Genomic DNA, 19,873 nt, shown 5'->3' on the forward strand with positions numbered 1-19,873 from the left:
TCTAAATTGAAAGCATAAGTTTTTGCATCTATAAGGGCATACATCTTTATGTCATATTTTGAAGGTTTTTTGGGAATATACTACCTAAAGCTACAGTGACCATGAAATGCTGCAAAATGCTCATCAGTAATCATGTATTCAGATGGTGTACGAATTGCTTGATAATTACCCACAAATCTCTCAAACTATGAGTGTCTAGCAGCCAGATTATCAGTTATTTTTTCTTTCTTGGGTGGTTTTGTCATCAAACCTCAGGCAATTTTAAAGGAAACCAAGTCTCCTCAGTGTCATTCTGTAAACCTCAAGCCGACACCCATTGCTCTTCCTTCAGTCCTTTACATTCCTGCAGTGACCATGAGAGAGCCCTGCTAAGCACAGCAGACCTATAAATGCTTTCAGTTCAGCTAGTGAGGTGTCACAATAAATGTATTTTTGAGTGTGGCTGTTGGTGCATACAGAATATTTTACTTGTATTTCAACATTCATATATTTGACATCTTGTAGTGTTCAGTCTATTACAAACAAGTTCCAATGTTGAGTGCCAGTGCTGGCATTTCTTCCAACAGGTTTCACCCCTGCCAAGATCCTCACTATATTTTCAGACCTAGTTTTAACATTGGATTATTCCATTTGATTCTGTGACCATTTTGTACCATTTCTACTAGTCAAGTGTGTACTCATAGTGCTGTTTTCTTCATCTGAAGTAAGGAGCTCTGCATTCCCTGTGTCTGTACCAGTTGATTCTTGCTCCATTTCACTGTCACAGGAACTTTGACTCTGATGGCCAACATCAAAGCCGTTGTCATCTTCATCATGTATGCATGATCTGTTGAGTCACTTTTCAGCTTCCTCTGAAACTTGCAGATCTGGTTTTTCATGTGCCATTGTACTGAACTGGGTTACTTCTACCAGAAAAAATCAAAAGAAAACTTTTGAGAAAATAAATCCTGAATACGTAGAAATTTAGCAATGAGCATTTCATGGGTAAAACTCACCTGTTGCTGCTTCGAATCTCTTGTAACACACCTTGCTGTTTGTCTGCCAAGTGGGTGAGTGCACAAATGGGTTTCTGCTTTTCCAAGGTGTAGCTGCTGTGAGTCACATCCACATTCCATTTATGGTAAAATACATGTTTACAGAAGAATGGTGTGGGTATATTTTACCACCTGTGATGCTCAGGTAAATAAGCAAAACCTGTTAGACAGAGCATTACATTTTCGCACATGTACACACCTTGCCATTCATCATACCAAGTGGGTTAACATGACTTCTTCCTGTATACCCAGGTGCAGCTACTGAAAGGCACAGCCAGTGACTATTATGTTAAAGTACAAATTTACAGTAGAAAAGTATGGGATGGATTGTTGTAACCCATGTTATGTCCTATGGGTTTTAATTTATTGGCTGGAATATTTTCTGTTTGTAAACAATCTCTTACTGAGCAAAAGAGAAATCACTTTTTTAAAAAGTAGTATAACAGGTAATCTCTAAGAAGTTTGAGTATTATATTGTACTGTGAAATAGTAAGTGATTTTCCATGTCAGTTTGTGCTTATATACTGAGAAAGTTCCAACTACTGTTAAGATTATATACATAATCCTTGAGATGAATATACTTTTATCAGTTCAGATTCTTGAGAAAAGTCAGTCTATTTTTTCAGAAGAGAGCCATTTTAGTGAGTACGCAAGTTGTTGGCTTTGATTTGAAAGTTTCTTTAATATATACTTTCAAAGGCAAAGTATTTTTTAAATATTAAAAAAAGACAACTTCTTCCCTCTGGCATTACCTCTTGTGCAACCCAGAACAGTGAACTTACTTGTGCAAGAATTCTTTTCTCCCTTCTCAGCCTTCCAGCTCCTCACATATTTATAACTTCCTGTTTGGATAATAAACCAGTGAGGGTTTACTGTCTTTTTTTCCTAGGCAGTGAAAGAAATGTGTTCCTCATTGAGAATGTGTCCTTGATACCTGCCAGTGACATAGTAGAATGATCACACTTTGAAGAAGGCAGGCTTGGATTGGAATCATGATTCTGCCATATGCTCATTCTCTTGAGTTTATTTTCTTGTAAAATGGCAATTATTGTAGCTATCTTTGAGGGTAGAGTTGTTTAGCAAATGGTAGGTAATAATAATGATAAAATTAATACTAACCTTGTCCTGAAAGCTAACAAACCTAGCCAAGTGCTGGCAGCTCCAGAGAGCTCTGCAGTATATGGAGCCTATGCTCCTGACACCTGAAACCTGTCAGTTCTTATTGGTTCTGTTTTCTTTTCTTCTTTCTCGTAAAAAGACAACCGTATTGTCCTTGTATTTTAAACACTTGGAATTAGGGTTGGGAAATGAAAAAATAAAGCCTCTTTTTGGACCTACCAGGAAATCTCAAGTTAAACCTTTGGATGCTTCAGAAGCTCTTTATTGAAGTTTTGGTGAAGTTGCCATGAGATATGACAAATGTTGCCAGCCCTTCAAATATACTGAGGTTGTTTCCTGGTAGAAAAGCTCTTACCATCTTTGTGAATACAGGCAGATTTGATTAAAGTCATTCTTACCATTAAATTAGATTCCTTCTTTCTTCATTTCACCTAGTATGTGTTGAATACCTAGTCTGTTCTAGGCTCTGTGTCTAGTCACTTGTATACTCTTGAAGGAGATACAGATCGCGTGTCTTACCAGAATGTTTGGGACCAGAAGTATTTCAAGGCTCAGAGTTTTACAGATCTTTGAATGTTTGCATAGACTTTATTGTTTGAGCATTCCTAATTATAAAATCCTAAATACAAAATGTCCCAAAATGTGAAACTTTTGAGTGTCATCATGACATTGAAATAGTTTCAGGTTTTCAGATACTTTGAATTTTGGATTTCTGGGTTGGAAATGCGCTACCTGCATTCAGTTAAGGAATCTGTAGTCTTAGCCTGTTATTTAAACAAAGATGCTAAAATTTTAAAGCTGTACTATCCAGTAAAGTAGCCATTCATCACAAGTGGCTACTGAGCCCTGGAAATGTGGCAAGCCTGAATTGAGATATGCTGTAAGTATAAAATACAGACTTATTTCAAGGATATAGGTTTAAAAAATAATAGAAGATAGCAGTGATTATTTTTTTTTTGGCAGTACTTTGGGTAGACCCCAGATGTTTTACACAGAGCTACATCCTGAGGTCCTTTTTTATTTTGACAAAGGGTTTTGGTAAGTTACAAGTTTCTCCAGAGTGGGCCTGAACTTGCAGACTTTCTGCCTCAGTCTCCTAGAGGGCTAGGATTAAAGGAGGGCACCGCCACACCCAGGTACAGATTTTTGTATTGATTACATACTAAAACAGTATTTTTATATACTGGGTTAAATATGTTCAAAATTAGTTCTGTTTTTTACTTCTTTAATGTCATCATTAGAACATTTAAAACCATATATATATATATATATATATATATATATACACACACATATATAATATCTTGCTTTCTATTTTTATTAGATAGTACTGCTTAAGAGCATCAGTGTTGGGCAAGTTTATTTACCTACCTAGGAGTTCTATAACTAGTGCAGATTTATAGATTGCCTTACCTTGAAAATGACAGGTAATGTTTGTTTTAATGAAAAAGATGGATAATGGCAGGTAATGTTTTGATGAAAAAGATGGATAGTTCAACTCTTGTTTCAGAATAAAGTTAGATGAATACCAAGGGCCATGAAATAATTTACACTGTAAGTGAAAGCCAGAATCTAGCAGAATTTCTTAGCATATCAAGTTCATCCTTCTTTATGGCAGAGTAGTATCTCATTGTGTATAACTACCACATTTTCTTTTTCCATTCATCTGTTGATGGATGTAATGGCTGTTTCCAAGGTTTAGCTATTATGAATTGTGTTGCTATAAGCATGCATGTTTCACTGTAATATGATGTGTTTAATTCTTTTGGGAAAGTTATTCTTAAGTAAGTGGGTACATCTTGAGATCATATTAAGTGAAATACATCAAGCATATAAGCTTAAGTATTGCATGGTTTCTCTTACATGAAAAATCTAAAATATAAATCAAGAGCAAAATAAAAGATAATAGGAATTGGGAGATCGTTTTCATTTGGGAAGTGGAAGAAAATGGAGAGAAAGGAGATGAGAAAGTAAGAACTGGAAAAAATGGAGACAGAGCTTTTGCAAATGGGAAGAGGACTAAGAGATGGAGGGAGTATGCGGGGAGGGCAAGGGTCGGGATGACAGAAGAATTCAGATGTGTTAGGACATGTGCCAGCGCCCTGTGATAGTACACACTGCAAACATGTACCAATACAAATTTTAAGAAAAATCTCTTAGCATATCAGATTTGGAATATTTCGAAAGGGATAAAGTGGGAAAATGTGCCCATTGATTTTGTACCCTAAACCTTTTATTTATTTATTTGTTTGTTTATTTATTTATTTTTGCCCTAAACATTTACAGATTGTCCTGCATAGGTGAGCTCTGCTCCTCCAATATTTACAGAGGTAGGGAAGTAGGGGGTAATATTCATCTAAAATGTTCATCTGTATTTTTTTCTTTGAGTGTGAGTAATGTTCTACCAGGTATGTCTCATTTTTTAACAAATACTTGACCAGACATTGGTCTGAGTTCTGGAAATACAGTACTGGATGAGGCATAGACCTTTAACATATTCACGACCAGGCCATAGTTCGTACATGTCATTGCCAGGTGACTCTGAACCACCAGGAATGTGTAAATAGAGCTACACGCTTTTAATTTGGAAATAATTTCAAATGTAAAGAAATTACAAAAATAACAGTAGTTCAAAGAACACAGTATACCTTTGACCCAGATTCACCTATTGCTAACATTTTTCTCTGTTTGCTTTGTAGTTTGTTCCTTCTCTGTGTGCACATATGTATAGATACATAAGATACATGTATAAGATCCATACATAAGACACGTTTACATATGTAAGATGCATATCTATATTTTCCTAACCTATTTGAGAGTAAGTTACATGTCTTTTACCCCTAAAAACTTCATTTAATTCTTAAAATGAGGAATATTCTTGTTTGCAACCGTAGCACCATTGTCAATCAGTAAACTTATTAAATGAAATACATTTAACACTGATAGAATACTTACCATGTACCATCCACATTTCAGTTTTGTCAGTTGATGCATTAATTTCTTTTATAACATTCCCCCATTAGTACATGGCTGTCTTTTAACATGAGATGTTTTTCTAGCCTTTGTCTTTTATGACATTGACATTTTTTGGTTTTCTCCCCACCTTTTAAAAATAGAATATTTTTCATTTTGGGTGTGTCTGTTTCTTTGAGTAGTTTCAGGTTATATTTTCCTGACTGGAATACTGTAAAGCAATGTGTCTTCATGGTATCACATCTGCAGGTAAATACTGTACGTATAGCCCTCGTTAATGTTCATTTTGATCACCCAGGCCAGATGGTGTGCAGTTAATCCACTAGACTATAGTTAGTTTTTTTCTTCTGAAGCTAATAAGCTTGAGAGACATACTTGTAAGACCATGCATATATCCTACTCTTCATCTAAATTTCCCCACAATTTGGCATCTATTGGTGATACCTACTTGAAGCAGTCTGTGACAGCTACAAAATGATTTTTCCAGCTGTAACACTCCTCACATGTTAACCCTTTGGATTCTTCTCTAGGCAAGGATCCTCTCTTCTCCTCCATTTATGCCTGTGTATATCATTGGTATGGACTTACGGATTCTTCTTTTGCTGTAGACTTATAGTTCATTACTGTCTTTTATTATTTTAGTGTTCAAATGTCATAGGTTTAGCCATTGGAAGCCTCTTCAAACTGACCTTTGTCCTTATTACTTGCTCCCATTACTTTTTGAGTACTTCTTCACACTCTGATGTAACAACACATTCCACAGGAAGCTCAAGTTTTATGTTAGAGAGCTTCAAGTACAAAGGTCATTTCAGTCTGTTATATTCAATGCCCCTGGAAGCATAAGCATAGCACATGGTGGCAGCATAGTGGAAGACTCTCAAGCCAGTGTAGGCATGGCACAGTGGATGGGGGGATGTAATTGGGAGCTTCCCGAGAGGTGATGCCACCACAACTGACATATACAAGATCGGTAGGACTTGGAGAGGCAGGGTGGTGGGAGGAAAGAAAGAATCTCTGGCAGATGTGCAAGCAAGGGTTAATCCCATGAGAGAAAGCAGCACAGGACACCTGTGCACAGGACCATTCATGGTTCTGTTTGGTTGGATTATAGAGTGAAAGGGAATGTGACCAGATTTGCATCTTTAAAAAGTACTTTGACTATGGTGTAGAGGCAAAGACCAGAGGTAGGAATAGTAGGAGGTTGGTGCTATAAATGTTTGTGAGCACACTGTTCACACGTGTCCTGCATACTAGTAATTAGTGCTTCCTGATTTATTGTTTGCCATTTAAATTTCATTATAACCCTACTGCTTCCATCTTTCAGCTGAAGCTTCTGAGGTGTGCAGATTGGATATCTTTCCTTGATATTAATAAATGACAGAACCAAAGTGCAAACTATGGCCTACTTGATTTCATACTGTTTAGCTGGTTTTATGAGACTTAAAAGTCAAGGATGACACCTTAGTTTTTAATTTTGTTAACTAAGTGAATTAGGGTAATATTCATGGAAGGAACAGAAAACACTTAAGGGTTGTTGTGAGGTGCATTTCTTTTGGGACATACTGACTTATATCTTTGGACATATCCCCATGGTGCTGTGCATTAGACAGTTGGCTCTGTGTGTGTGGAATCTCAGAGAGCATAATGCTTAAGAAATTAATTTTGTAATTACTGGTCTGTAAATGCTATTGAAACCTTAGTACTGGCCATGATTCTGGGCAGAAGCATGTAGAATGAGATGAGGAAGAGGTATAGGACAAATGCTAGGGGAAAGCCAACATTAAAATGACTGAAAAGGTATGAAGAAAGCTAGTCACAGTGTGATGTCAGTGGCTAAAAAAAGCAGCAACATTGCAAAAAGTAAGGAGTGATCAGTAGTGTCAGGTGTTAAGCAGTTAATTATCAACTAAACTATAAACAAGAAAAATTCAATATTCATCTCAAACATTTTATTTTTTAAATATTCTGTGTAGTTCTCTAAGTTGCAGTAAGTAATGAATGACATGATTTAAACTTTTTAAGCCTTGTTTGCAAGAAATAGAAGATTTGGTGTGGAGCAAGCCTGTCCTATGTGTGGTTTAGACATATATCATACAGGTATGGTTTCCATGTGTCCTATGAAGAGGTAGATGCTTATTTTCTAGTTGTTAAAGTATTTGACCATTTGGTGAATGAGCACAGCAGGAATATTAGGAGGTTGCATGGTACTCACTACTTATTTTTCAACTATAAAAGTACAAATACAGATTAAGAAATGGATTGGTTAAATGAGTCTTGATGCTGGCACTTGATTTTTGATGCATTGTTCTTTCAGCAGTTGCCTCTTTATGCAGGTACTTGAGTAGTGCCAGGGAGAATGAGGGTCAGTATTGTCTACTCAACTTGTACCCCCAAGTCCTGCCATCTTAGTGCTTGTGCCAGTGGCACCAGAACTAGGTGAAAGCAAAGCCTAACTGAAAGCCCGAGGCAAGTATGGCTAATCATGAGCCCCCCCCCCACATTATTTTTGAAAACTAAGATTGTACATTTCTGTTTTTGTTTGCCTAGTTGTTTCATTTAGACAGTTTGTTTCCTTAGACTTTAAATTCAAACCTTTTGGCTGCAAAGTATAGGGAGACTGTAAGGCAGATAGGACAAGTAGGCTTTGTGGTGTTACTGTCAAGTCCTTAGTTCTTTATTTTGTTATTCCTGACATCAGAGTGATAACTGTGCTTTAGAGGAGTGGTGTGGTAGCCCTAGGGCATGATGGCGAACCTTTTAGAGACTGAGTGCCTAAACTGTAACCCCAAACCCACTTACTTATTGCAAAGTGCCAACACTGCAGTTAAACCTGAAGACTGAGGTTTTAGTTTAGAAAGAATAACTGTTATCTGATGCTCAGCTGCTGGGGTGACTTGGTTTGCATGCAAACAGAGAAGGCTCTACATGCCTGCTGCAGCGCGTGTGCTGTAGGTTTTCTACCACTGCCCTAGAAAAAGCATGAGTAATTATGCATAAGTAGGATTTCTCAAGGCTAGAACAATACAGTTGCTCAATAATTATGCTGTCTACTTTTAATCTGCTAATTTTTTTCTGGCATTAGAATGAAACTGAAAAGTTTTGGCTTTCTTTTGAAGCCAGTCATTCATATATTATATCAGAAGAATCTTTGGCCAAGTTGAATTTGTCGTTTTAACCTTGTAATTAGGTATACTTATTTTAAGTTTCTTGATTTGAATATGTTGATAATATCTGTATGAATAAAGTAAAATATGTAATTAGGTGTAACCATACTTTTTTTTTTTAAGTAGAAATGTCTATGGTATTGGAAGATCATTACTTTTGGAAGGCCAGTTAACATCCATTTCCTAAGAGAAACTTGACCACCATTTGCTCTGGCATGGCGCAAAGCAGCCCGCAGCTTGATATTCAGGTTCTCCATGATCTCCGACAACGTTTCCCTGAAATTCCAGAGGGTGTGGTGTCTCAGTGCATGTTACAGGTAAATTTCCTGTCATTGATGGAGGTATTACAGTTTTCTTCTTAGAGTTTTTATGTTGTGGTGACTAAAACTCAATTACATTTTCAAATGTGTGGGATATATTCACAGCAGGATTTCTCAGCCTTGGCACTGTTGATGTTTTGGGCTGGATAATTCATTGTGATTGGGGTCTGCCCTGTGAATGCTAAGATGTTTGGCAATTTTTCTGGCCTCTACCTGTAATATACCAGGAGCATCTCCATCATTGTGACCCTCCCCGCAAAAAAGATGTTGCCTAAGTCCTATATGAGGCAAAAATCTCTGTCGAGAATCGCTGCTATTTAGAAAAGGCACTGACATGTAGCAAAATCAAAATATTTTCCTTGTATACCACTTTCTGAATTTGGGTTTTTTTGCGGGAGCTTGTCATCAATCTCCAAATCCTTGGAGTTGAAGTTGGTTTTGGTTTGTTTTCATCTTTGGCGTGTTGAGGCTTGAACCCAGGGCCTCCTGATACTAGGCAAGAACTCTGCTGCTGACCTGTATCCCCAGCCCCTCAAGCCGAATTTTGAATCTAAACATTATGTTAACTTCTGTAGGAGTTACACTTTTGAGCCTATTTTAAAAGTCTAGATAATTTACTCCTTTTTTTTTTTTTTACAGTTTCTCTGGTTGCTTAAATCCTTACTAATAATTAATTTTAAGTGTAAACCTACTTTCTTTAGTTCAACATATTCCCTTTGTCTTTTTATGCTGAAATAAATCTCTGACCTGAGAGCAAGAATATGTCTTCCTATCCAAGGAGCCGCAGACACAGGCCCACTCCTCCCTCTGATACATTTTGTGTCAGCTTTCCCAGGATCTTAGTGTGCTTTGGATGATGGCACTTCCCTGTTTGGGTTGACTTTGGGGAGCGCTGATATAACCTAGACGTACATGTTGGGAAGTTTAATCACAAATAAAGACTTACAGAACAATGGTGCTAACAGAAGTACTCCCTTTGTTTGCAAGCCCTCTACTAGGTCTAGTGGTATTTGTGTTATAGCTTACTTACACTTTTCCCAATCTGATTCACCATTCTTTAGCCCCATTTTGGTCTGTAGAGGAACACAGGTATTACTCACTAGAGTGAAACCAAGCAGGAGTGAGTCCTCCAATTGAAACCACTTCCTAGCAATCACTTTCCTCACTTAACCTAGAGCTCCACGTAGCTCTGACCCTATTTTATTTGCCTTTTGATTAACTGCTTTTTTCATGGCCACTTAATTAGACTGAAGGAAAGGAACTTTAAATTCAGCCCTGTGAACATGTGTTGATACCTACATGGTTCTGCCTTTCACTGTTTTCATCCCCTGAGATTAGTAGAGTACATTGGTATAAAGGTTTACCGCCTATTGGCTCTGGATAGTTTCTTTGTTCGCATTAAAACACAAACTACTAAATCATAGTTTGTAATCGTTTGTATTTACAACAGGCCTTAAGGTCTTTCTGTGGGCTATCATTCCTTAAATTAGGGTCACTTTTTTAGGAATATGATGCTTTTATCTCCTCTGTCCATATAGCAGTGTTCATATATGTCTTCTTAAAAAAATTCTGACCTCTTTGTCCAACTACACAATTTTGGATCCTTTAGCCATTTATTCTTGGACACTTTAGTCTACTTTTTTTTTGAAGACATTTAGCAAGTTAATTATGACATTTGATTCTATTCTGTTGGTGCTCTTTTTATAAGACTTCCAGAAAGGTAATACTTAGATATCCTATATTTGTGATTTTAAAATTTTTTCATAGAAAATTTACTGAACTGGTCACTGTAAACATGCATTTGAATAGGTTTACCATTTATAATTTGGATCCTTTTTGTGACCATACTAATTAGGCTCCCTTAGTTTTGTGAAGAAAATACAAAATGTCAAGATTATCAATACAAATGTCAAATGGTAAAATACCTTTTCTCCTAATCCATAAGTTTATAAACAACTTGGAGATATCTTAATTTTTCTTATTTTCCCTCAAATATCAACCAGTAACATATGCTAGTTGGCAATCAATCTAAATCCTTCCAAATTTGCTTTCAATATCTTTCCCTTACTCAGTACGATTTTCAGTCAGGATAAGAAAATCAAACCTTTGAGTTCTAATTGTTCTCTTCTTAAACTTCAACTAGTACTTCTTTTTATATTATTTTAAAAAGTATTTTATTTAGTATGGAAACCATGGCAGCAATGGACTTTTTACACTAATAAAGATCTTAGCACTAAAAAAATTTTTTTAAAAAAATTATAAGTATTTTAGGAGGCCAGTGCCTTATCCATTAGATGACTGGGGTTGACTAAAAGTATTTTAATATCAAAAGGTTTAAGAAAAATAAAAGTTACCTATGGCATTTCAATGAAGCAAATTCTTTTTATTTCCAAGAATTTATTTTGCAAAGATTCGCTTGACTGTATTGTTTTTTACCTCCTAAAGCTCCAGTGTAGTAATGTATTTTTGATCAAACATCCTGTCCCTTGAAATTACTGTGTGAAAAGAGTACTGGGACTCAAGAGACGAGGAATCTAGAGCTGATTCTCCAGTTAACTAGTTGTTGAGCCATGGAAATCTTCCCCAGGCATCTCTTACCGTAGTAGTAGAAGCCAGTTTGAGTAGGTGAATCCTAATAGTTCTTCTGACTAAAATTAATAACATTGTATCTCCTGTTTTAGGTTTAACCTTATTTGGTTCAGCAGAAGTGAAATGATTCATTTTTATATAGAATGTACTCTCCCTAAAATAAATATATAATAATATATAAGTACCTATCTAAATGTATGATTATTATCTACATAACTAGCAATATGATAATTGAGAAATTTTTATGGATTATTTCAAAGGCAATGAGTAAGCTCTGTTTTACTCTAATAAAATCGCTCAGAATTGTATAATTTAATGGAATGCTGCCTTATAATATCTTAACATTTTAAAGAGAGAACCATTTGTTACTTTGATTACTGTCAAGGAACTTCTAAAATGTCAGTTTGCTATTACTGTTTTTGTGTGTATAACTAAAAAGTTCACATCTTTCAATGATTTTGAAAGGACAGTAACTCATCTTTCAACAGGTAAAAACTGTTGAGACTGTTGGAGTTAGAATGAATTTTGTTAAAACAGTCAAGACCAGTTAATTACCATAAACTCTGGAAAAATTATGCAGCCATAGTTTTAAAATGTACAGGTGTTTTTTGATGATTTCTTTGTTTTGCTTAAATCTTGTAATAGTACAAGTTGAAGTTATTTAGAGAATACTTGGGTAAATGAAAAGTGAAAATGAAAAATTCTACTTTAGAATTTTTATCATTTTAACCCTTTAAGAATTTTCTCCTTTGGTGGTTTCAGTGTTTTTGTTTTTGAAAACTAAATCATGGTAATTTTCATGTTTATCAATATAACAATTAATGATGGATATTACTTATATATTGCAGCAATTGTGGTGAATCCAAGATTAGTCCAACATTTTAATTTGTTGAGATGCAACAAGTGTAAAATGAGTCCTGGATTTGGAGTCAGAAAACTTGGGGTTGAGTCACAGTGCTCGTTAGTAGGTACTTTACATTTTTGTAGCAGTAGCAGTAGTGGTAGTACTAGTAATGAGCTAAATGTTTATAAAATAATGTGAACGGCTTGAGAGCCCCTTTTTCAGGATAGATGACCGTAAAGTTTTTTTGTGGTTAAAAATACCACACTACTTATACTATGACAGTAGTATTCACATAGCACTCTGGCAAAGCCTAACTTCCATTTTTGTTATTTTTTAATTTTACCAATAATACTTTTACCATTTTCTCCCCCAGAATAACAACAATCTTGAAGCCTGTTGTCGAGCCCTCTCTCAGGAGAGCAGCAAGTACTTATATATGGAATACCATAGCCCAGATGACAATAGGATGAATAGAAATCGCCTTTTACATATTAACCTGGGTATTCATTCTCCTAGTAGCTACCACCCGGGAGATGGAGCTCAACTTAATGGTGGTCGAACACTGGTACATAGCTCAAGTGATGGACATATCGATCCACAGCATACAGCAGGTAAACAGCTGATATGTTTAGTTCAGGAACCACACTCAGCTCCAGCAGTTGTAGCTGCTACTCCCAACTACAATCCATTTTTTATGAATGAACAGAACCGAAGTGCAGCTACTCCACCTTCACAGCCACCTCAGCAGCCATCCTCCATGCAAACAGGAATGAATCCATCCACTATGCAAGGGCCTTCACCACCGCCACCGCCACCTCCTTCATACATGCACATACCTCGGTATAGTACAAATCCAATTACTGTTACAGTATCCCAAAACCTCCCTTCTGGACAGACTGTACCAAGAGCTTTACAGATTCTTCCACAAATTCCAAGCAATCTCTATGGGTCTCCTGGTTCTATTTATATTAGACAGACATCTCAGAGTTCATCAGGAAGACAGACTCCTCAGAGCGCACCATGGCAGTCCTCACCACAGGGCCCAGTGCCTCATTATAGCCAACGTCCTTTGCCTGTTTATCCACACCAACAGAACTATCAGCCTTCTCAGTATTCTCCTAAACAGCAGCAGATCCCTCAGTCTGCTTACCATTCACCGCCTCCCTCTCAGTGTCCTTCTCCTTTCAGCTCTCCACAGCATCAAGTGCAGCCTTCCCAGTTGGGCCACCCAAGTTCCCACGTGTTTATGCCGCCTAGTCCTTCAACTACTCCACCCCATCTATATCAGCAAGGACCTCCTAGCTATCAGAAACAGGGAAGCCACTCAGTAGCCTATCTCCCATACACAGCATCTAACTTACCCAAAGGTTCCATGAAGAAGATAGAAATTACAGTTGAACCTTCTCAAAGACCTGGGACAGCAATTACTAGGAGTCCTTCACCCATCAGTAATCAACCGTCTCCACGGAATCAGCACTCACTGTACACAGCCACCACGCCACCTTCAAGTTCTCCTTCACGAGGGATATCTAGTCAACCAAAACCTCCATTTAGTGTTAATCCTGTGTATATCACATATACACAGCCAACTGGACCTTCATGTGCTCCATCGCCATCTCCTCGGGTGATACCAAACCCAACTACGGTGTTTAAAATTACTGTAGGCCGAGCAACGACTGAAAATCTTTTAAATTTAGTGGACCAAGAAGAGCGTTCTGCAGCACCAGAACCTATTCAGCCCATTTCAGTGATACCAGGCTCTGGGGGAGAGAAAGGAAGCCATAAATACCAGAGGAGTTCTAGTTCTGGATCAGATGACTATGCCTATACACAAGGTAAATTTTAACCCTTTTATGAAGTTTAATCTTTGTAGTGAAGTGCCATCTCCTTTCAAAATAAAACACTTTATATTAGCTGTTTAGTACTTATTAAATGTTGGGTGGTACTATTACTTTTAAGAGTAAGTGCTTCAGAGTCATTTGCAGACTTCAAAATGTGAAAGTGTAGGCATAACTGACCTAGTAACTTTTTTTAGGGAGAACATTGGGAAAAACATCGACAAGTGAATGGATATTATTGAAAATAGACACTATAGAGTAGAAAAAAGATTCATACAAAGTGGATTAGAATTTATGAAATGAAAAGAATTTGACTCTTCTAATGAGGGTGATCTGAAAAGCAAATATGTCAGGAAGTGGAATTAGTAGCTGGGTGCTTTGGTGCATGCGTGTAATCTCAGCTACTTGGGAGGCTGAGGCAGGAGGAACACACACTCAAGGCCAGCCCTGTCTCAAAACAAAATAAAAAGGACTGGGTATGTAGCTTAGGGCTCCTTGGGTTCAATCTCCAGTACCACCTTGACCACCAAAAAAAAAAGGGAAGTAGTAATGATGAATATTACTGGATTAGCTAATAGTAGACCTAACAAAATACAAAGGTGAATAGAGATGTTTAAAAGCCTATTCAGATTGTCTCAGTATATCTGAGAATTCAGTATGCTTTGAACATATAGGAAAGGAAGTTACTGTAATGCTATTGAGCCTTTTAAGACACCAAAGTATGGTTAAAGAGAACTGTAGGGAAACTAAGGGATGTTCTGAGAGAAACTGAGATGACAGGACAAGAGGTATGGACAGGTGATGTCACTTTTGGTAGCAGTTAAGAGCTAAATTAAAGCAAATATGGAGGCCAAACAGCATTAGAAAGACATTAGAGTAAATGCCAGCCCTGAAGTGTGATGAATCTTTAATACATTAACAATGCATATAGAAATTTTCCGGTCATTTGTTCATTTTTATTCTCTGCAATGACTTTATCTGTAATGCTGTAGCCTTGCTGTTACATCAGCGAGCAAGGATGGAGAGGTTAGCAAAGCAGTTGAAACTTGAGAAAGAGGAGCTAGAGCGGTTGAAGGCTGAAGTTAATGGTATGGAACATGACCTGATGCAGAGACGGCTCAGAAGAGTCAGCTGCACCACAGCGATCCCCACGGTAAGTAAGTTGCGGGACGTGTTGATAGGAAGATCGGGTCATTGGCTGTCTAGGCCATTTGTTTTCTTTTAGAGTCTCATCCTGCCAAAGTATTGTGTTTGTTTTTAAAACAGTGAGTGCAAGACTTTCGTCTTCGGTAATTTTTATCACAATAGAAATGAAAAGTGCACCCTTTAGTCCAAAATTTTAAGATTTTTCCATGTTTCATTTATTCTTGTTTTCTCAAACATTTAAAATTATTTATTTCAGTACTTTAATTCAGATGAGTTTATATGAGATAAATATGAGTTTTGGGAAAGTGTTGACTATACAATATTTAAGGCAGAGCAGTTTCAATAAGTAATTGTAGAAACTGAGATGAAGGTCCTAAAGGGGACTGCTACTGAACATTTCAAAACACAATCTTCTAAAATCTGGTGATTTCACAACCTTATGATTCAGTCCATCATTTCTCATTTCAACATTCCTGTATTCGACAAGCATTTTCTGCATACAGCTTATGAATGTGGCACTATGCTAAGTGCTTAGTGCATATCTGCCAACCGGAAAAATAGGGACAGCAACAGATCATTATAACACAGTGTGGTAAGTGCTGTATATGCTCGTGGGTAATGAGAAAACTCATACTTCAACTGGTTTCTGAAAAAGGTCAACGTACTTTTCTGCTCTTTCATATGGTCCTGCTGAAATGCCCTTGTAAAGCTCTGCGTGTGTGCATCCTGTCATTCTGCAAGGCTCACCTGACCTTTCCTTTTCCCTTGGGGCCTGTCTTCTCTAAACTCAGGCTAGTCTCGCTCAGAGGTCACAGGTTTAGAGACGTGGAGAGATGTATACGCCAGGCTGCTTGTGGTCAGCATAACTGCAGCTCCTTTTTCAGAGAGCGGTTTTAATTGAGGCTTCTGGCTTCAAGGGGACCTGTGAATTCCCTGGAATTATATTCAGCTTCATATGTGTGATTATATGAAAGGTAGATCTGTAGCTTTCTTCTGAATTTTACAAGGTTATTAGATTGAAGGAAAAAAAGGGTGAGGTGCCATGGCCCACCCTAAACCATAGTACTGTATAGGCAGAGAGGAAATGGGAAGACATTTTTGAAGGGAAAAGAACATGAGGTAATAAAGGCTTGAAGTCACTCAGGAACTGATGCAGGAGGCAGTAAATCTTTGGCGTAAGCATGAGTTTTCTGGTGAGTTTACAGAGGTTTATGTACATATAGAACAGGGTTTAGACCTTGAATAGTATGTCTAGATGTTTGAACTTTATTCTGCTGCTAACAGGGAACTAGTGGAATTTTTTGAGGAAGAGATTTTTGAGAATCAGGCATATTCTTTCCAACATCTGACTACCTTGCTCAATGTAGTCAGGGTTGGGAGGGTTTTAATTACATTAAACCCTTGGGAAACTGCAAAGCTAGCTTTACCTAAAAAGATGTTAATATAAATCAGATCTCTGCCTTATTTTCCCCATTTGAATTCTGAATTGAATCCTCTGAGGATAATATTGAGTTACAGCCCAAACGGGAATCCACTTACGGTGATTGGGTACTTTGTGGTCCTCTAGGTAACTGTAGAGCATGAAAAACTTTTCTTTTAAGCATAGAAGTCCTTTTCTTTGAAGTAACTCTGTAAGCTTTGTATAGCAACTACTTGTTGCATGATAATCCCTGCTAAACAAAATCCTGTTGATTTTATTTTTAATTGGAAGTAGAAAACTGTCCCAGTATAGCATGGATTAGAGCTTCAAGAAAAGCACTCAGATTTTAGATTTTATTGATGAGTCAACTTTAGAAAGGAAAAAGGAAGAAATTGATGAAACTGCTGCCTTGAGCTATAATTTATTTTTAACTTTTTATTACAGAGAATTCCAAAGACACAAAGTAATGAACCCTGTATAACTGTCTCCTATCTTCAGAAATGGGCAGTTCATAGGGGTGATAGATAAAAAGTTTAAGTGTGATTGCTGCATGTTTCTGCTTCCAGAGCTAAAGTAGAGGACAGTGGGAGCGCATGAACAGGGGACAGGTGTATGTGGTGGTTAAGACAGTGAGCATGCTTTTGAGTCAGGTGCGAATTTAAACCGTACTTCTGCTATTTGTGTCAGTCACATATCCTAAAAGTAACATTCACTGAGCTTGTTTTCTTCTCTGTAAGATGTGTGTGGTAAAATACTCATCTTACAGGGTTTTCTTTAGAATTATATAAGAAAGACATGTTAACCGATTACATGACACTTAGCCCATGGTAATTGTTCTTAAGAGAAAATATTGGAAAATTTTTCTTGACATATACACAGATTTGAAACATTTTCAAAACTTGTTTCTTTTTAACTTTAAGAAACTGTATGACATAAGGGTATACATATTAATCAAGAAATAAATGATCTAGCCAGAGTCCACTTTTTGTTCATTGAGGTACATTTGAGGAACCATGACATAATGAAAAACAGGGTTGGAGTCACAATAACTTTGGCATTCACTGGTTATATTTAACTTCTCTGCATTTCATTACCCTATGTATAAAAGGGAATTCTGACAGTATAATGATACTGTCAACATAATGTGACAATGTATGTAATGTGCCTGGTGTGGAGGAGGTTCTCAGGGATGGCTATCCTTATCACCTCTTTTGTGATTAGGAATACCCAATCAGGAATTGACATTTTTGCTAGGACCAGGGATATAGCTCAGCAGCACAAGCGCCTGGCTGGCAAGCGCAAGGTCCTCAGTTCGATTCCCAATACCAAAAAAAAAGACGTTTTTGCTAATAAGCAAATACTGCTGCTACCTTCAAGTTTTCAAATTTCTTATCAAGCAATATATAAATAATTGTTAGACGCACTTGCCTAATGAGCCTGGAATGCACATTAGTGACCAGCTATCTGCAGTTGCAGAAACTTTGAGTAGCCCAAAGTGCCAGATGAATGATAGCATTTTTTTCAATCTGCTGTTTGCAAAGCATCTTATTTGGTGCTGCAGAAGATGTCATCTTTTAAAGAGTTATGTATGTATTTGTGTATGAGAGGAAGAGAAAAGGTAATATAAGACAGTAAATCACAAGTGTTGACCAGCTAAATGGTAGTGATGTAAGCACTTTCAGAGTTTGGAGATGGAAATTTTAGCCTTTTTGTTAACAGGGTCCAAAGATGAGACAGTTTCATGGGGGAGAGAGAATTTTAAGTTTTACCTTGGAGGATAAATAAGATTTTAATAAACAGAGATCTTCCAATTGCCCTGTCTCCCATTTATCTTATTCTAATTGGAGTTTTGGACTACCCCACAGCTTTGAATTCCAAATGCATAATTGGTGCCAAGGAACCAAAGAGCATCAGTGGCCTTCAATGTCTCTGTGAGACAACTAAAACAGTTGACTCAAGGTATTTCTGCCACCTTCTGAAAAGAACTTACAATTCTTCATTTTGAAATGTTAGATGCAAACATCTTGTTATCTTACAAATAACTCATACATGACAAATCTTGAAATCTTTTCCTCCATGAAAACACAGTATACTTCTGACAAATGGCAGTAATTTTTTCAGAAATAGCTCCCCACCTCCAATTGAAAAAGGATATAAAAATCTTACAGGTAAACCATGCATGCGTTCCACTGGTTCTGCTGTCTTTGGAAATACGCCTGTTGAGAGGGATTTTTGTTACAAGTAAAGGTGTAGTAGCTTTTTGACTATAAAGTATAATATGAATTTTCATATTTAAGTTACAAAGCTTCACTAATTGGAACCACCATGGCTTCAACTCTCTTCTCAAGCCCCCAAATATATAGAAACGATCAACCCCTCAGGTCCTTGATTTTGCCACAAAGAATGGATTCTTTTCCGTGTTCCTAGGATCATATCATCACTCTTTGAGTACCTTAACTCAATACTTTAATATAAATAGTCAGGTGCATGTTTTAAACTGTTTTAATATTACCTGGTAGGAAAGGTGTGTTTTATATATTAATGTCACAGAGTTTGCTCATAGGAATGAGGAAAGAAAAGCAATTCCTAATATATATTTCTAAATGACTTTTTATATTTTTTCCTCTAGCATTCCAAGGGACCATGGCTCTTATTAATAACCCTTTTATATCACTTATTTAAAACTTTGGCTCCTGCTAATGGATATTCCTGCTTATTTTGTTTTTTTTAAATTTTTTTAGTTTTTTTCCAGTACTGGGAATTGCATTCACGACCTTGTGCTTGCCAGGCAGGCGCTGTGCCGCGGAGCTAAATCCCCAGCCCCTTCTGCTTATTTTGATAATACCTCCTGACAGCATTTTTAGGAATTAAGAGATCCATTTTGCTCATTTTTCTTCACTGTTCACACAGTTTTTGGCAAAATGCATGTTTTAAACAGAATAGGACATTTGTCTTCCTATAGTAGCAGCTTAGGATTTCTTTATATAGTTGAAATCACCCTATTAAGTAATACCTGGACAGTACTGAGATCTTCATACTTATACCTCCAGAATCTAAACATTATTTTTTAATGTCCATATATGTAAATAGTAAGGAAATTAAGAATGGCATGGGAAGTAAATGGTTCTGGAGACACTTACATGAAGAGAAGGACTCTGCACATTTCAGTGGCTCATGTGTGTGGCTGGAAAGGCTGAAGGAAGTTCATTTGTTCCTCACATTTCCATTTACTAAATTAATTGCTTCCTCAAATAAAAAAAAAGTAAAAAAGACTTTGATGTGAGTTCCTGGCTCTACAAATTATTATCCTTATATCTTTGGGAAAATTAACCTTTATTACTTCTCTGAAAGAATTGTTGATAGTGGAATAAGATAATCCTGGTAAATTCAGTGCCTGATGCTAAGTACTAATTAAAATTAGTACTG

At 36.9% G+C, this 19,873-nt stretch overlaps 1 protein-coding gene across 9 annotated transcripts in view; it reads left to right on the forward strand.

The window, feature by feature from the left end:
• Nucleotides 1-19,873, forward strand: part of Tab3 (TGF-beta activated kinase 1/MAP3K7 binding protein 3) — a 65,150-nt gene that overhangs the window by 29,369 nt on the left and 15,908 nt on the right. For 8 of the 9 annotated variants that reach the window (XM_013507713.1, XM_013507712.1, XM_005410491.2 and 5 more), the window contains 3 exons: nucleotides 8,417-8,607; nucleotides 12,417-13,878; nucleotides 14,874-15,034. In XM_013507713.1, coding sequence (XP_013363167.1) covers nucleotides 8,506-8,607; nucleotides 12,417-13,878; nucleotides 14,874-15,034 — 1,725 coding nt within the window. In that variant the 5' untranslated portion in view covers nucleotides 8,417-8,505. Of the gene's footprint in view, nucleotides 1-8,413; nucleotides 8,608-12,416; nucleotides 13,879-14,873; nucleotides 15,035-19,873 lie in introns of all 9 variants that reach the window. The other variant, XM_005410493.2, reaches the window with a different exon arrangement.

The sequence above is a fragment of the Chinchilla lanigera genome, unplaced genomic scaffold (genome assembly GCF_000276665.1).
Source record: "Chinchilla lanigera isolate Chin_1 unplaced genomic scaffold, ChiLan1.0 scaffold00134, whole genome shotgun sequence".
Taxonomy (NCBI): domain Eukaryota; kingdom Metazoa; phylum Chordata; class Mammalia; order Rodentia; family Chinchillidae; genus Chinchilla; species Chinchilla lanigera.